Genomic DNA, 17,711 nt, shown 5'->3' on the forward strand with positions numbered 1-17,711 from the left:
CTGCGACCTAGACGATTTTATTGAAGGGGCATTGCGTTGTCGTTGCGATATCTTTTCGAAGGCTTCACTGTCAAATGCGAATTGTCTGCATTGCGAGCATAACGCGCGGTTTTAACGCACCACGGCCGCCACGAAAGCCAAGAACATTGTCTAACACACACCAATGCCAACATCAAGAATATGCTATCTAAAAAAATAAATACCAAAGCGAAAATAGTAATAAAACGGAAGTGAGCTTAATAAGCGAACGAAAAAAAAAACAAAATAATAACAGCTTAAACTATGATAACACCACATAAAATCCCCAGGGCTAGGCAGTCGCCGCCAAAATAAACAAAGCAAAAATTAAGAAATTTTTCTTCTAGCAAAAGCATAAGAAAATACTAAGGAAAAACGAAAAGAATAAAATGTGCTAAAATTGAAAAAATAAAGCTCAATAACGAATAAAAACCTCTTTTACATACAAATCAAGTGTTTTGTTATAGTTTTTCTCACCATATTCCTTGGTTCTGATAATTAGCAGAAAACTGATGTAATTATGTGCAAGAATACCTGTTATTGTCTAGCATAGACCATAAGTGTTGTGTGTGTGTGTTTGCGCCCAAGCAGAGTGTGAGTGTATAACATTTAAAAAACACCCCAACACAAACAACAAAAAAGCCACACTTCTCCATTTCTTCAATCGGCTGGAATAATCCCAAAGTGGGTGTAGATATCTATACAAACCATTATCCCTATGTGTGTGTGTGTGTGAGTGTGTATAGCTGAATGACTCGACTGGAAGCGCCTCGTCCTTTGCTGCTCTAAAATAGCATAACTTACTGCAAGTGTCTATGCATGTCAGCTTGTGTGTGAGCGAGTGTGTGTGTGTGCAGTTAAGTGTAGGTGTGCAAAACGGCCAACAAGCAGACAGACAGACAGAAAGTCTACTTTTTCTATGACTGCTACTTCTGCCACTGCTTGGTGAACTCCAAAGTATTTTCATTTCTGGACTTTAATGTCCCTTTATGGACTTTGAATTGGTCTTTGGGCCATAAAAACGAGAACATTTGATTTAATTAATTCTTCGTGCTTCTTATTCTACTGTCGGCACTTTTCTTAAACTACCTGCCTGTCCTCCAGCCTACCATAACGACTGCTGCTGGTGTTTACACAACTCAGATATCTTTGGCACCATTACTGCTGCCACAGCCACTATTTCTATTTATTTGGCTGTTACTTTTTATGGATTTTCTTCAATATGGCTTAAACGTTTCTCATCAATGCAAAAGGTAAGTTTTAATGACCCAAAAATATTTTGTTTGTATTCTTTTTTGGAGGCCCATCATAAGTGTTGGCACATTGAAGAGTAGAAAGAAAAAGAGAAACTTCAAAAACATATGCCGTCGGAGGTTTTTTGAAAGTTGAAAAAATTTGACAATAGTGGGGTATGAGTATAGTAGGTCGCCCGGCATCCGAGTTGGTAGCGTGCCAGTGAGGAGCTCATGGACCAAATGCCTGGTCTTTCGCTACAGTGGTATCACAATTTACTAAAATAGTCTGTGTGAGTCTGTTTAGGAATAAGTCTGCCACTTTAACCTAACCTAACCATGAGTAAAGTAGTTCAAATATTTTGTGAATGAAAATCAAAATATCTTTGCGGAAAGTCAGATGGCGCTGAAGGAAGAGGAATTTAAAGTCATGCATCATGTTGCATTTACCGTTGGTATTAATAAACTGGAATTTCGAATTTCATTTGCCAATGCCTTGCTTAAGGTTTTGGGCAACATTTAAAAGCAAATCAATCAAGTCATATTATGTGGGTATTTTAATAGGCCTAACATTGACATATAACAACCAGTAAGGAAGGGCAAAAGTCGGGCTGTGCCGACTGCCTACAAGTGCTATGTGGGAGCTAAATCCAATTATGAACCAATTTTGATGGACCTCCTCGGATGTTTTCAGATGGGTTATTAAACAGTCCATACCAAATTTTTAGCAAATATATTCAAACTGCTGCCTTTGAAAGAATCGAAAGAGAGTCAGTGAAAATGGGTCTGGCAGCAAATGGAGATAAGACGAAATGGATGGTTTCAACTCTCAAAACGCCTTGTACAACCGAGCAGATAAAGAAAATGGAGAAAGTTGGGAACCACAACTTTGAGATAGTCGGTAACTTTATCTACCTCGGCACCGTTGTAACCGAAACGAATGACACCAGATTTGTGATAAAGCAAAGAATAATCCTGGCAAACAGATGCTACTTTGGACTAAGTAAGCAGGCCACCTCTCGACAGACCAAGATTGCACTATACAAGACACTGATACTACCCGTGTTGTTATATGGTTCTGAAGCATGGGTACTTGTGAAAGTAGATGAAGCAGTACTTGGAGTATTTGAGAGAAAGATTCTTCGTTAAATATATGTGGACCAGTTTGCGTTAATGGAGAATATAGGCGATGTATGAACCACGAGCTGTATGAGCTGCATGACAACGATAGCATAGTTACACCCATCAAAATACAACGGCTGCGTTGGCTAGGTCATGTTGTCAGAATGGACAAAGAAGCTCCAGCAAAGAAGTCTGTTGAAAGCAAACACGATGGTACACGCAAACCGGGAAGACCAAAAGCCCAAATGAAAGATCAAGTGGTGGGAGACACCTCGAAACTTAGTGTCAGAGATTTTAGAATGAGCGCAGAAAATCGCTGCGCTTGGAACGCTATTTTACCTTCGGCTAGTGGAACAAATGTTCTGTCATAGCCATGTTGACAAATGACAACATTATTACAAATGACCCAAAATCTGACGAACAAAATCTGAACATGGGAGCTATATCTAAATCTGAACCGATTTCGAGTAAACTTCTCCCATATTGTAGTAGTCGTAAAGGAAAGCGTTGTGCAAAATGTTGGCAAGAATGGTCAATAAAAGCGCCTGCAGTGGGTCTAGAAGTAAAAATCGGACTATATGCATATATGGCAGCTATATCTAAATCTGAACCGATTTCTATGAAATCCAACAGTTATGTTAAAAGTCATAAGAAAAAATTCCTGGCAAATTTCGAGGGAATCTGTTAACAGATGAGCACTTAATTGCAAAATTTCTCAAAATCGGAGGAACATATATATGGGAGCTATATCTAAATCTAAACCGATTTCGACCAAACTCCTAAGATATTGTGGTAGTTGTCGAGAAAAGTGTTTTGCAAAAGTTTGGCAAGATTGGCCAATAAATGAGCTTGCAGTGGGTCTAGCTGTTAAAATCGGTTGATATGCATATATGGCAGCTATATCTAAATCTAAACCGATTTCTATGAAATCCAACAGTTATGTTAAGAGTCACAAGAAAATCATTCCTGTAAAATTTCGAGAGAATTTGATAGCAGATAAGTACTTTATTGCAATATTTCTCAAAATCGGACGAACATATATATGGGAGCTATATCTAAATCCAAACCGATTTCGACCAAACTCCTAAGATATTGTGGAAGTTGTCGAGGAAAGTGTTGTGCAAAAATTTGGCAAGGTTGGCCAATAAATGCGCTTGCAGTGGGTCTAGAAGTGAAATTTGGGCTATATGCATATATGGCAGATATATCTAAATCTGAACCGATTTCTATGGAATCCAACAGTAATGTTTAAAGTCATAAGAAAATCATTCCTGCCAAATTTCGAGGAAATCTGTTAACAGATGAGCACTTAATTGCAACATTTCTCAAAATCGGACGAACATATATATTGGGTTGCCCAAAAAGTAATTGCGGATTTTTTAAAAGAAAGTAAATGCATTTTTAATAAAACTTAGAATGAACTTTAATCAAATATACTTTTTTCCTAAAGCAAGCTAAAAGTAACAGCTGATAACTGACAGAAGAAAGAATGCAATTAAAGAGTCACAAGCTGTGAAAAAATTTGTCAACGCCGACTATATGAAAAATCCGCAATTACTTTTTGGGCAACCCAATATAAGAGCTATAACTAAATCTAAACCGAATTCGACCAAACTTTATTGTGGTAGTTGTCGAGTTAAGTATTTTGGAAAGAGTTTTGGCAAGTTTTGGTCAATAAATGTGCTTGCAGTGACTCTTTGAGTGAAAATCGGGCTATATATGTATATGAGAGCTATATCTAAATCTTAACCGATTTCTATGATATTCACCAGTAATGTTGAGAGTTAAAAGAAAATTCTTCCTGCCAAATTTCGGGAGAATCGGTTAACAAATCACCTCATTATTGCAATATTAGTGCAAATCGGACGAACATAAATATACGAGCTGTATCCAAATCTGAACCGATTTTTTCCAAATTCAGTAGACTTCAGCTCTAGGTTGAAAAACATGCCTATACCAAATTTTAAGACGATCGGACAAAAATTTCGTCTTGCACTTTGTAACATGGACAGAAAGTGTTTCTGAGTCTATCGTTATAAAGGGTGATTTTTTTGAGGTTAGGATTTTCATGCATTAGTATTTGACAGATCACGTGGGATTTCAGACATGGTGTCAAAGAGAAAGATGCTCAGTATGCTTTGACATTTCATCATGAATAGACTTACTAACGAGCAACGCTTGCAAATCATTGAGTTTTATTACCAAAATCAGTGTTCGGTTCGAAATGTGTTCATTCACCGTAACGTTGCGTCCAACAGCATCTTTGAAAAAATACGGTCCAATGATTCCACCAGCGTACAAACCACACCAAACAGTGCATTTTTCGGGATGCATGGGCAGTTCTTGAACGGCTTCTGGTTGCTCTTCACTCCAAATGCGGCAATTTTGCTTATTTACGTAGCCATTCAACCAGAAATGAGCCTCATCGCTGAACGGTGAATGAACACATTTCGAACCGAACACTGATTTTGGTAATAAAATTCAATGATTTGCAAGCGTTGCTCGTTAGTAAGTCTATTCATGATGAAATGTCAAAGCATACTGAGCATCTTTCTCTTTGACACCATGTCTGAAATCCCACGTGATCTGTCAAATACTAATGCATGAAAATCCTAACCTCAAAAAAATCACCCTTTACTTATCAATGGGTCTATGTCTCTTCCTTCTTCTATCTCTCAATTTCGTTTTGTTTTTTTTTTGTCCATAAAGAAACTACAAAAACGCAAACCAATTTCCTTGAAATGTTAGCAGTGAAGAAAGAATCCGTGATGAATAAAGGGATCTGTGAGAGGTTTCCTTTACCATAACAACCCCAAAGAGTAGTGGTCCACTTTGGGATGTGTAATGCGATCACGGCAAAACGATGTCTCAGATGAAAGGTATCTGATCTATTAATATGGCTTTAAGTGTGATGTGACTGACAGGGGGTCATCCCAACCTCTCCCAATGAACCTTACATTAAAATATGGATTTAAGTTTCGACGGGCCTTAGGTATCTTAAGGGCCGGCAAACCTCCTCAATGGGAAATGAAGCATGTGTATGCCAATCTAGGCCTCAAACAATCACTCAAACATGAAAGCCCGTCCTCTTCCCCAAGTAGACATGTAATCCGTGAGGCAATATGGGACTCAAATATAGGGTTTATGGCAACAGGGTACAATTTTGTTCTGTCCACCTACAATAATCCCAAAGAGGTACTTATTGTACTTTACACCTGAAATTTCAATATAAAGTCAAGTATGTGAGCGCTAAATTACTACTTGACGGAACTTTTATGTATATAATATAGCTATAGCTATATGTAGCTAAATAATATAGAGCACAAATGAAAGGTTTTTGAGGGTATACTTCGATTTCGATGATTAGTTTAGGACAGTGATGAGGACACTAACACAGTTTAAAATTATAAATTGTGTCTGTATAAGGGGCAGTAAATCTAGCCATGTCCGTCTGTCTGTCGAAATCACGATAGCGTTCGAACGCGTAAAGCTAGCCGTTTAAAAATTTACACAAATACATACAAATATTGATGTAGGTCATTGGGGATTACAAATTGGCCATATTTGTTTAGATTTAGATATAGCTCCCATATAAACCGAACTCCCGATTAGACTTCTTAAGCCCCTGGAAACCGCAATCATTCTCCGATTTGGAATTTCTCATGTAGTGTTCTGTTATGACTTCAAACAAGTTTGTCAAGTATGGTCCAAATCGGTCAATAACCTGATATTGTCCCCATATAAACCGATCTCCCTATTTTATTCTTCTTGAGCCCTTACAAGCCGCAATTTTTGTTTGATTTGGATGAAATTTTGCATGTAGTGTTCTGCTATGATTTCCAACAACTGTGCCAAATACGGTCCAAATCAGTCTATAACCTGCCATAGCTCCCATGTAAAGCGGTTCCTCGATCAGCCGTGTTCGGTTCCTAGAAGCTTTAATTTTTGCTGGTTTGGCATAAGTTTGGTATGTAGAATAAAATTATGCCCTTCAACTAAATTTATTTTGTATACATTTTGTGCAGAATCCATGGTGATGGGTTCCCAAGATTCGGCTCGGCCGAACTTTGCACGCTTTTACTTGTTTGTAATACTGTTTTGCGTCTTTAACTACAGTTCATTGTTATCTTATCCCAAGGTCAATTTCATAACTTTCAACAATATTTTAAGCTTGTTCAATAACAAGGCGCCATAAATGCGCCCTTTATGGCCCCAAAGCCTTATCCAGCTATATCCAAATCTATACCAATTTGAAGCTGACGGCATTAATCCGAAGTTTCGAATTCTCAATCTCTATCTTTTACCTTACATTACTTTTTATTCCCACCACCGAAGGATGGGGGTATATTCAATTTGTCATTCCAATTGCAACACATCGAAATTTCCATTTCCGACCCTATAGAGTATATATATTCTAGATCAGCGTAAAAATCTAAGACGATCTAGACATGTCCGTCCGTCTGTCCGTTGAAATCACGATACAGTCTTCAAAAATACAGATATTGAGCTGAAATTTTGCACAGAGTGTTTTTTTGTCCATAACCAGATTAAGTTCGAAGATGGGCTAAATCGGAATATATCTTAATATTGCCCCCATATAGACCGATCCGCCGATTTAGGGTCTTAAGCCCATAAAAGCCACATTTATTATCCGATTTCGCTCAAATTTGCGACAGTCAGTTATGTAAGGCCCTCCGATATCCTTTACCAATTTGGCCGATATCGGTCCAGATGTGGATATAGCTGCCATATAGACCCATCTGCCGATTTAGGGTCTTAGGCCCATAAAAGCCACATTTATTATTCGATTTCGCTTAAATTTGGGACTGAACTTCAACATCCTTTACCAATTTGGTTGAGATCGGTCCAGATTTGGATATAGCTGCCATATAGACAGATCTGCCGATTTAGGGTCTTAGGCCCATAAAAGCCACATTTATTTTCCGATTTTGCTGAAATTTGGGACAGTGAGTTGTGTTAGGCCCATCGATATCCTTCTTCTATTTAGCCCAGATCGGTCTAGATTTGGATATAGCTGCCATATAGACCGATCTCTCGAATTAATGTCAGGGTCCCCTAAACGGAGCATTTATAGTCCGATTTCGCCGAAATTTGGGACAGTGAGTTGTGTTAAGCCCTTCGATATCCTTTACCAATTTGGCCGAGATCGGTTCAGATTTTGATATACCTGCCATATAGACCGATCTGCTGATTTAGGGTCTTAGGCCCATAAGTCACATTAATTATCCGATTTTGCTGAAATTTGGGACAGTAAGTTGTATTGGGCCTTTAATATCCTTTACCAATTTGGCCGAGATCGGTCTAGATTTGGATATAGCTGCCGTATAGACCTATCTGCCGATTTAGGGTCTTAGGCCCATAAAAGCCACATTTATTATCAGATTTTGCTGAAATTTGGGACAGTGAGTTGTGTTTGGCCCTTCGATAGCCTTCTTCTATTCGGCTCAGATCGGTCCGATCTTTCGATTTAAGGTTTTGAGGTCATAAAAGGCGCATTTATTGTCCGATGTCGCCGAAGTTTTGGACAGTGAGTTGTGTTAGGCCCTTCGACATCCTTCGTCAATTTGACCCAGATCGGTCTAGATTTGGATATAGCTGTCATATAGACCGATCTCTCGATTTAAGGTTTTGGGCCAATAAAAGGCGCATTTATTGTCCGATGTCGCCGAAATTTGGGACAGGGAGTTGTGTTAAGACTTTCGACATCGTTCTTCAATTTGGCTCAGATCGGTCCAGATTTGGATATAGCTGTCATATAGACTGATATCTCGATTTTAAGTCTTATTAGTATTTGGAACATATTTTGATATAGCTGCTATGGGACATAAGGTATGCATTTTTCACATGATTTTAACGAAAGGTGGTGGGTATCCAAAGTTCGACCAGGCCGATTTTAAAGCCTTTTTACTTGTTTGTTCTATATTAAATTCATTCATATATTAAATCAGAATTATTATTTTTTTTTAATTTTTTCAGATATGGCCACCCTGTACACATGCTGCAACCTGACCACTAAATGAAATGACTTTTTAAAAGCTAAACATAAATTTCCGTTCTGTGATAGAAAGGTATACGATTTTTACAAAAGGGTTTTCTCAACGAAAGTAAAACTTGTTCGTGCTAGAGAAATCACCTGCGTCCACATACTCTCCAAGAAGTAACAACAAGAACGACAAACTGTCGACATTATCGATAAGAAATTTTTCGGCAAATATGCTGAACAATCTGGGGGCCAATGTTTTGGGTAAGTAATAGCAGTGTTTTTATTCTCTGATTCTTGGTCTTCTGTTTTCCATCATATTTGCCACATTATTTTGTACAATTATAACGATGCAGTAAATTAATGTTAATCGCTAAATAAGTTTGTTTTCCTCTCCACGATTGGGGGGGATGACTGGCATGGGAAGGGGGGATGAGCCTCTCAGCATTGGTAACAATGGCCATAATTAAACTAATTTCTTAAATATACTTCCGATTTGCAATTAGAGTTAATCATTTCAAATAAGACATAGCCACCACCAACCAATTCTAAATGGATGGGGTCTGGACTAGCTTAGAGTTCCGATTCAAGCTCCCTGCCTTCCCAATGCAGGCGACAATCAATGCTAAACGATTATTGACGCTTGCAGTGATAATTATCTGTGGGAGTTTTAGGTGGCCCATATGGATTGGCGGTTTGCTCAGTGATTTTCAGTGGTTTAGTCCACTGAAAGTGAAATTTGAAAATGTGATTAACAAGAAGCGTAAAATAAGTGAACAAATAAAAAAATAATAATTATTACATATTCGCCTACCTGCCAGCCAGTCGGCCTGCCTGGCTGTTTTTGTTTTTAGCAATAATTATCTCTTGATTAACCATAATTACCAATGAAAATACCAATTGTTGGAGCACTCCCACCGCACCGATGCAGCGGCAGGCACTTGAAAATGGCAGGCAAGAAAAATGTAAAAAGCGCATCATGAATTTTGGGCCTGTCTATAATGCAGGATTGTGGCATGGCTGCGATGTGGCGTCACAAAAGTGTGCTACTCAAGTGCAATAGTATGTAGTGATAATTGTTATAATTGCTCTTTTAAATAAAAATAATGATAATAATTGCATCAATACATCGCTGCCCTTTAGGTGTTTGGAAATTTTTTTTTACGATAGTCGTCACTTGTAATTATTTAATGTGAGAAGGAGCAGAACAGTGGGGTTAATAAGTTCAATTATAAGCCAAATTTAAAGTTAATAAGCAAGAACAGTCGGAGAAATCCGAGTGTGTATTGTAGATGTAACACTTTGGGTCAAGTAACTGGAGGAAAGCCGCCTGGTAGCTTGCTAGAGTGGGGGTTCCGCACAGGGGGAGAAAATCGAAAAAAATGGTTATAAATATGCCGTATTAGAACGGGTAGAGAAATCTCATTGAAATTTGAAGTAGTTGCAGCTGAGGTGTTAGGGAGATCGTGTGCAAAATTTCAAGGCCCTAAATGGTCCAGGCGCCTCTTGGCAGGCCCCTTAGGTTGGTCACCTCGGTATTTCGAAAAATGGTTCGTCATTTTGGATAGAGCTCATAAATTCTAACAAAAAAAGTTTGCTTGACTGGTTTCGAGGATAAACGAGTTATAATTTTTATACCCTCTACCCAGGATTCACTGAATAAGGTTAGGCCAAGCAATCAGCCGACATACAATTTTTTGAATTTTTGACAGTAGTCGGCATTGAGGATGTCAACTTGCTCTTTGCTTACATTCTCACATTCGTTGATGGTTTGCATATGTCATTTATTTAAATTTGAATTTTGAAACGTTTGAAATTTTCAAAATAAAAGATTTGAAAAACTACAAAAAATTTCGCGTTTTATTAAAAGAATATTAAAGAAATAAGGAGAGAAAGAAGGAGAGAATGAAAGAAAACAAAAATCTACTGACATTTGATGACATTTCCAATCGGCACATTTGACATCCTCAATGATGTTATGGGGCCTATTCACTTTATGTTTTCGAATGTGACCTAACCTTCTATTGGTGAATCCTGCCCTCTACCGTTGGATGGGGGTATACTAATTTCGTCATTCTGTTTGTAACTACTCGCAATATTCGTCTTAGACCCATAAAGTATATATATTCTAGATCGTCGTGACATTTTATGTTGATCTAGCCATATCCGTCCGTCTGTTCATCTGTCCGTCCGTTCGTCCGTCTGTCTGTCTGTCTGTCTGTCCGTCCGTCTGCCTGTCCGTCTGTCCGTCCGTCTGTCTGTCTGTCCGTCCGTCTGTCCGTCCGTCTGTCCGTCCGTCTGTCCGTCCGTCTGTCCGTCCGTCTGTCCGTCCGTCTGTCCGTCCGTCCGTCTGTCCGTCCGTCTGTCCGTCCGTCTGTCCGTCCGTCTGTCCGTCCGTCTGTCCGTCCGTCTGTCCGTCCGTCTGTCCGTCCGTCTGTCCGTCCGTCTGTCCGTCCGTCCGTCGGTCCATCCGTCTGGCTGTCGAAAGCACGCTAATTTTCGAAGGAGTACAGCTAGCCCCTTGAAATTTTGCACAAATACTTTTTATTAGTGTAGGTCAGTTGGAATTGTAAATGGGCCATATCGGTCCATGTTTTGATATAGCTGCCATATAAACCGATCTTGGGTCTTGACTTCTTGAGCCTCTAGAAGGAGCAATTCTTGTCCGATTTGACTGAAATTTCGCACGTGGTGTTTTGGTACCATATCCAAAAAATTGCGCTAAATATGGTTCAAATCGGTCCATGTTTTGATAAAGCTGCCATATAAACCGATCTTGGGTCTTGAATTCTTGATTCTCTAGAGGGCGGAATTCTCGTCCGATTTGACTGAAATTTTGCACGTGGTGTTTTGGTACTACTTCCGACAACTGCGCTAGGTATAATTTAAATCGGTCCATGTTTTGCTATAGCTACCATATAAACCGATCTTGGGCGTTGATTTTTGAGCCTCTAGAGGGCGCAATTCTGGTCCGATTTGACTGAAATTTTGCATGACGTAAATATTTTATTCTTACAATCAACAACTGTATCAAATAAGGTTCGGTTCATAACCTGATATAGCTGTCATATAAACAGATCTAGGGACTTGACTTCTTGAGCTTCTAGAGGGCGCAATTCTTATCCGATTGGAATAAAATGTTTTGTTATGATATCCAACAACTGTGCCAAGTATGGTCAAAATCGGTTCATAACCTGATATAGATGCCATATAAACCGATCTGGGATCTTGACTTCTTGAGTCCCTAGAGGTCGCATTTATTATCCGATTTGCCTGAAATTTTGCACGACGGATCCACTCATGACTCAACTCACACTCAACATACGTGTTTATTATGGCCTGAATCGGACTTTAGCCTGATACAGCTCCCATATAAATCGATCAACCTATTTTACTTCTTGTGCCGCCAAAGGGCGCAATTCTTATTCGAATTGACTGACATTTTGCACAGGTCTCCATCATATACAATAATTTAAAAATTTAAATGTGGTCCAAACCGGACCATATCTTGATATCACTCTAATGGCAGAGCAAATCTTTTCTTATATCCTGTTTTGCCTATGAAGGGGTGCCGGGAAAAAACTCGACAAATGCGACCCATGGTGGAGGGTGTATATGATTCGGCCCGGCCGAATTTAGCACGCTTTAACTTGTTATTTATTGAAATTTTGACCGATATTGGTTTGGTATGTTGCACTTTACAAAGGCACTTGAGGTTCCACTTTAATTTTTATACCCACTACCGAAAGACGGGGTATATTCGTTTTGTCATTCCCTTTGCAACACATCGAAATACCCATTTCCGACCCTATAACGTATATATATTCTTGATCAGCGTAAAAATCCAAGACAATCTAGCCATGTCCGTCCGTCCGTCTGTCTATTGAAATCTCGAAAAAATTGCAAATTTTGCCCATGAACATTCCACTAAGGAACAGGGGCAAACTTCTCACATATCAATGAGTGCAGCCCGATTCAAGTGCAGTCCTCAATGATAAGGGGCCTCCTTTTTATAGCCGAGTCCGAACGGCGTGCCGCAGTGCGACACCTCTTTGGGGAGAAGTTTTTACATGGCAATGTACCTCACAAATGTTGCCAGCATTAGGAGGGGAAAACCAACGCTGATAATCTTTACTGATGGTCTCGCCAGGATTCGAACCCAGACGTTCAGCGTCATAGGCGGACATGCTAACCTCTGCGCTGCGGTAGCCTCCGCAATGACCTACATCTATACTAAGTATCTGTGCTAAATTTCAAGGGGCCTGCGTTCGACCGCTATTGTGATTTCGACAGACGGATGGACGGACGGACGGACATGGCTAGATCGACTCGGAATGTCGAGGCGATTAAGAATATATTGGGTTGCCCAAAACGTAAATGCGGATTTTTTAAAAGAAAGTAAATGCATTTTTAATAAAACTTAGAATGAACTTTTATCAAATATACTTTTTTTATACTTTTTTTCTAAAGCAAGCTAAAAGTAACAGCTGATAACTGACAGAAGAAAGAATGCAATTACAGAGTCACAAGCTGTGAAAAAATTTTTCAACGCCGACTATATGAAAAATCCGCAATTACTTTTTGGGCAACCCAATATATACTTTATGGGTTCCTAGATCAATATTTCGAGGTATTACAAACGGTGTGACTAGGTTAGTATACCCCCATCCTATGGAGATGTGTATAAAAATAGTCAATTTAAACGAAATCCGAATTCTCCCGTCCCGTGGAGTAAATGGCAATTTTAACAGATTGTAGCCTGCTTGTGAGATGATTGCCATAGAACAGAAGTATAGAGCAAGAGTTGGCATTTTCCCCATTTTCCCCATGTTCCAATATCATTTCTGAGCACCAGCACACTTAAGTAATTTACTCTTTCAGTTAGTAAAACAATCTCCCCTCCCAAGGAGATAGGTTCCACCGTGAGTGGAAATAAATTTTCAGTTAGTAAAACAATCTCCCCTCCCAAGGAGATAGGTTCCACCGTGGCTAGAAATAAATTTTATAGTATTCATAATATTGGTGGGCACATTAAATGCTGTCTTGCACTTCGTCCTTTGAAAAACAGAAGTGATTGAACAATATCCTGTATTTGTTACTAGCCACTGTGCAACTATACAATAAAAATTTGCCAAGATATTAAATTTTACATTAAATTTCTCAACATTTTCACTGTAATGTTAACCATGGACCGCTGACCATTTGAACAATACATTACACCAAAACGTATGCAGACATGTAATTCATCCGTGCAAGCAGATTTCGCCTTTTGCAAATGCCTTGCATATTTTTGCAAAAAGATTTATTGAAACATTTCTCCCTTAAAAATTCCAGCAGCCGCTTTTGTTTTTGGCGGTGGCGAATATTCTGAGCTGCATGGCCGTTCAATGCATCATCATTGATTGCCCTTTTGCCAGGCATTTAACATCATTGGCAGTTATGAATAATGACTTTGCATTGACTTTATTTGCCTGCTGCAGAAACGTTAAAACGTTGCAAAAGCGTTCATTGGTAGCAAGGATAGCCATGTCCTTGCCGCTCTTGCCGCTCATATTGTTTCGGTAATTAATTATTTTAATTTAATCGATTATTAATTTATGGCAATATTTCACACTTTTCAATAGCACTACGAATAAAAAATTGACGAAGGAGAGAGAGTGCATAAACAACTAAAATTGCAATTGTTGTTTATTTATGTTTTTTTTTTCAAATGGTTAATTCATTATGGCTTTCGATTTTTTTTGTTCTTTTGTATTGGGTAATCGTAATAGAGTTCAACTAATTCACAATTCTTCTAGTTATTAATTAACCTTGGAAAATGTTAATTAGCATCGGTGAAATGTACTTAAATGGGAAATAAAAAAAAATAAATGCAATCATAATTATGGGAAGTGAGCAACATTAAATTTTGAATTTTAATTCTGTACAGGTATGGATCATATACACTCAAAACAAGTAAAAAGATGTTAAGTTCGGTCGGGCCGACCTTTGGATACCCATCACCTCGAATATATATTTAAACCACCTTTCATCATATTGCGGTGAAAAATGCACAATTTATGCCCCCATAGCAGATTTATCGAAATATGGTCTGATTTGTACCACATTTGACTCGGATATTGGGTGGTCTAATAAATACAAGCCATTGTTCAATTTTGTAGAACAAAATATTGGTCTTTTTGGTAGCCATATCCAAATATAGACCGATCTGAACCACATACGACACGGATGCCGATGGGCTTAACATAACTCATTGTCCCAAATTTCGGCGACATCGGATAATAAATGCGCCTTTTATGGCTTAAAACCTTAAATCGAGATATCGGTCTATACTGCAGCTTTATCCAAATCTGAACCGATCTAGGCCAAATTGCAGAAAGTTGTCGAAAAGCCTTACGGAACTCACTGTCCCAAATTTCGGCGAACTCGGACAATAAATGCGCCTTTTATGGAACCAAAACCTTATATCGAGAGATCGATCGATATGACAGCTATATCCAAATCTGAACCGATCTGGGCCAAATAGCAGAAAATGGTTGAAGAGGCTAACTCAACTCACTGTCCGAAATTTCGGCGAAATCGGACAATAAATGCGCCTTTTATGGGCCCAAGACCTTAAATCAAGAGATCGGCTTATATTGCAGCTATATCCAAAACTGGACCGATCTGGGCCAAATTGCAGAAAGTTGTCGAAAAGCCTTACGGAACTCACTGTCCCAAATTTCGGCGAACTCGGACAATAAATGCGCCTTTTTATGGGACCAAAACCTTATATCGAGAGATCGATCGATATGACAGCTATATCCAAATCTGAACCGATCTGGGCTAAATAGCAGAAAATGGTTGAAGAGGCTAACTCAACTCACTGTCCCAAATTTCGGCGAAATCGGACAATAAATGCGCCTTTTATGGGCCCAAGACCTTAAATCAAGAGATCGGTCTATATGGCAGCTATATCCAAATCTTTACCGATCTGAGCCAAATTGAAGAAGAATGTCGAAGGGCCCAACACAATTCACTGTCCAAAATTTCGGCGAAATCGGACAATAAGTGCGTATTTTATGGGCCCAAAACCTTATATCGGGAGATCGGTCTATATGACAGCTAAATCCAAATCTGTACCGATCTGGGCCAAATTGCAGAAAGTTGTCGAAAAGCCTTACGCAACTCACTGTCTCAAATTAAGAGCGTGCTAAGTTCGGCCAGGCCGAATCTTATATACCCTCCACCATGGATCGCATTTGTCGAGTTCTATGCGCGGTATCTTGAATTGAATAAGAACTGTTATGCTATTAGAGCTATATCAAGTTATAGTCCGAATCGGACGGCAAATGAATGCTGAACATTGTAGAAATCATTGTGTAATATTCCAGTTCATTCAGATAAGAATTGCGCCTTGTAGGGGCTCAAGAAGCAAAATCGGGAGATAGGTTCATATAGGAGCTGTATCAAGCTATTGATCGATTCAGACCGTATTAGACACGTATGTTGAAGGCCATTAGAGAAGCCGTTGTACAAAATTTCAGCCAAATCGAATCATAATTGCGCCCTCTAGAGGCTCAAGATGTCAAGATACTAGATCGGTTTATATTACAGCTTTATCAGGTTATGTACCGATTTGCGTCATACTTAGCACGGTTATTGGAAGACACAACAAAACACCTCACGCAAAATTTTAGTAAAATCGGATGAGAATTGCGCCCTCTAGAGGCTGAAGAAGTCGAGACCCCAGATCGGTTTATATGGCAGCTATATCAAAACATGGACCGATTTGAACCATACTAAGCGCAGTTATTGGAAGTGATACCAAAAGAAATTTCAATCAAATCGGAATGATACTATGTGCAAAATTTCAGTCAAATCGGATGAGAATTGCGCGCTCTAGAGGCTCAAGAAGTCAAGATCCCACTTCGCTTAGTTGTTGGAAGTGATATCAAAACACTATGTGCAAAATTTCAGTCAAATCGAACGAGAATTGTGCCCTCTAGAGGCTCAAGAAGTCAAGATTCAAGATCGGTTTATATGGAAGCTATATCAGGTTATGGACCGATTTGAACCATACTTTGCACAGTTATTGAATATCATAACAAAACACGTCGTGCAAAATTTCATTCAAATCGGATGAGAATTGCGCCTTCTACATGCTCAAGAAGTCAAGACCCAAGATCGGTTTATATGACAGCTATATCAAAACATGGACCGATATGGCCCATTTACAATACCAACCGACCTACACTAATAAGATGTATTTGTTCAAAATTTCAAGCGGCTAGCTTTACTCCTTCGAAAGTTAGCGTGCTTTCGACAGACAGACGGACGGACGGACAGACAAACAGAAAGATGGACGGACATGGCTAGTTCGACTTAAAATGTCATGACGATCAAAAATATATACACTTTATGGGGTCTTAGACGCATATTTCGAGATGTTACAAACGGAATGACGAAATTAGTTTACCCCCATCCTATGGTGGAGGGTATAAAAAAAAATAAATGTAATCATAATTATGGGAAGTGAGCAACTTTAAATTTTGAATTTTATTTCTGTGCCTGCACGATTTTATTTCCATGTACAATTATATTCCCACCTTTGCGTTAAAATTAAAGTAAAGCCCATGACTTCTTCTTCTATTCAAACTCAGTATTGACGCATTCAGGCGGTATCCAGGAAAAAAATTATTTTCAAACGAGAAATAATTTTGCTTCGACTCTCTAGAGAAACTTTTACTGAAACTTAGTCTTTGGATTACCAGAGCGGCAAAACGTGCCTCCTGGAAGCTTTTCTGCGAACAGGTCGATAGAGTTAATGACGCCGCCAAGATAAAAATTTCTCTCAAAAAACCATGTCCAAACTGAAACTTTAGTAGACGACATGGGAGCGAGAGCAGAGACAACGGAGGACATGTTAAGGTTTTTGATGAAAACCCATTTTCCACAGGATACGAAGGGACTCACGGAGACACCGGAATCTTGCAATCCTGACGTTGATCAAAGGTTTATATGGTGAAGGAATCCTTGAGGAGCTTCAAACCATTTAAGTCACCCGGACCTGATGGAATATTTGTGGCGTTACTACAGAAAGAGGCGGACTATCTGGCGCCTTGTCTGGCCAAAATTTTCACAGCGTGCCTACGACTTGCATATACTTCGAAAGACTGGCAGAAGGCAAGTTATGCGACTCCTATAGCCTACAGACCCATAAGCCCTAAATCCTTTCTACTCAAAACCATGGAACTTATGCTGATTGAGGAGGGATTTGACTCCGTCTGCTACGCAGACTAAGTTATAATACTTCTAAGGAGTAAGGATTCGAACGAGCTATGCAGTAGGGCAAAAAG

At 39.1% G+C, this 17,711-nt stretch overlaps 1 protein-coding gene across 4 annotated transcripts in view; it reads left to right on the top strand.

Annotated features, from left to right (window-relative positions):
- Positions 1-441: 441 nt before the first annotated feature.
- Positions 442-17,711, top strand: part of LOC106087882 (homeobox protein orthopedia) — a 114,655-nt gene continuing 97,385 nt past the window's right edge. For all 4 annotated transcript variants that reach the window (XM_059370452.1, XM_059370454.1, XM_059370453.1 and 1 more), the window contains exons 1-2: positions 442-1,271; positions 8,370-8,637. In XM_059370452.1, coding sequence (XP_059226435.1) covers positions 8,607-8,637 — 31 coding nt within the window. In that variant the 5' untranslated portion in view covers positions 442-1,271; positions 8,370-8,606. The remainder of the gene's footprint in view (positions 1,272-8,369; positions 8,638-17,711) is intronic.

The sequence above is a fragment of the Stomoxys calcitrans genome, chromosome 5, assembly GCF_963082655.1.
Source record: "Stomoxys calcitrans chromosome 5, idStoCalc2.1, whole genome shotgun sequence".
Lineage (NCBI taxonomy): Eukaryota > Metazoa > Arthropoda > Insecta > Diptera > Muscidae > Stomoxys > Stomoxys calcitrans.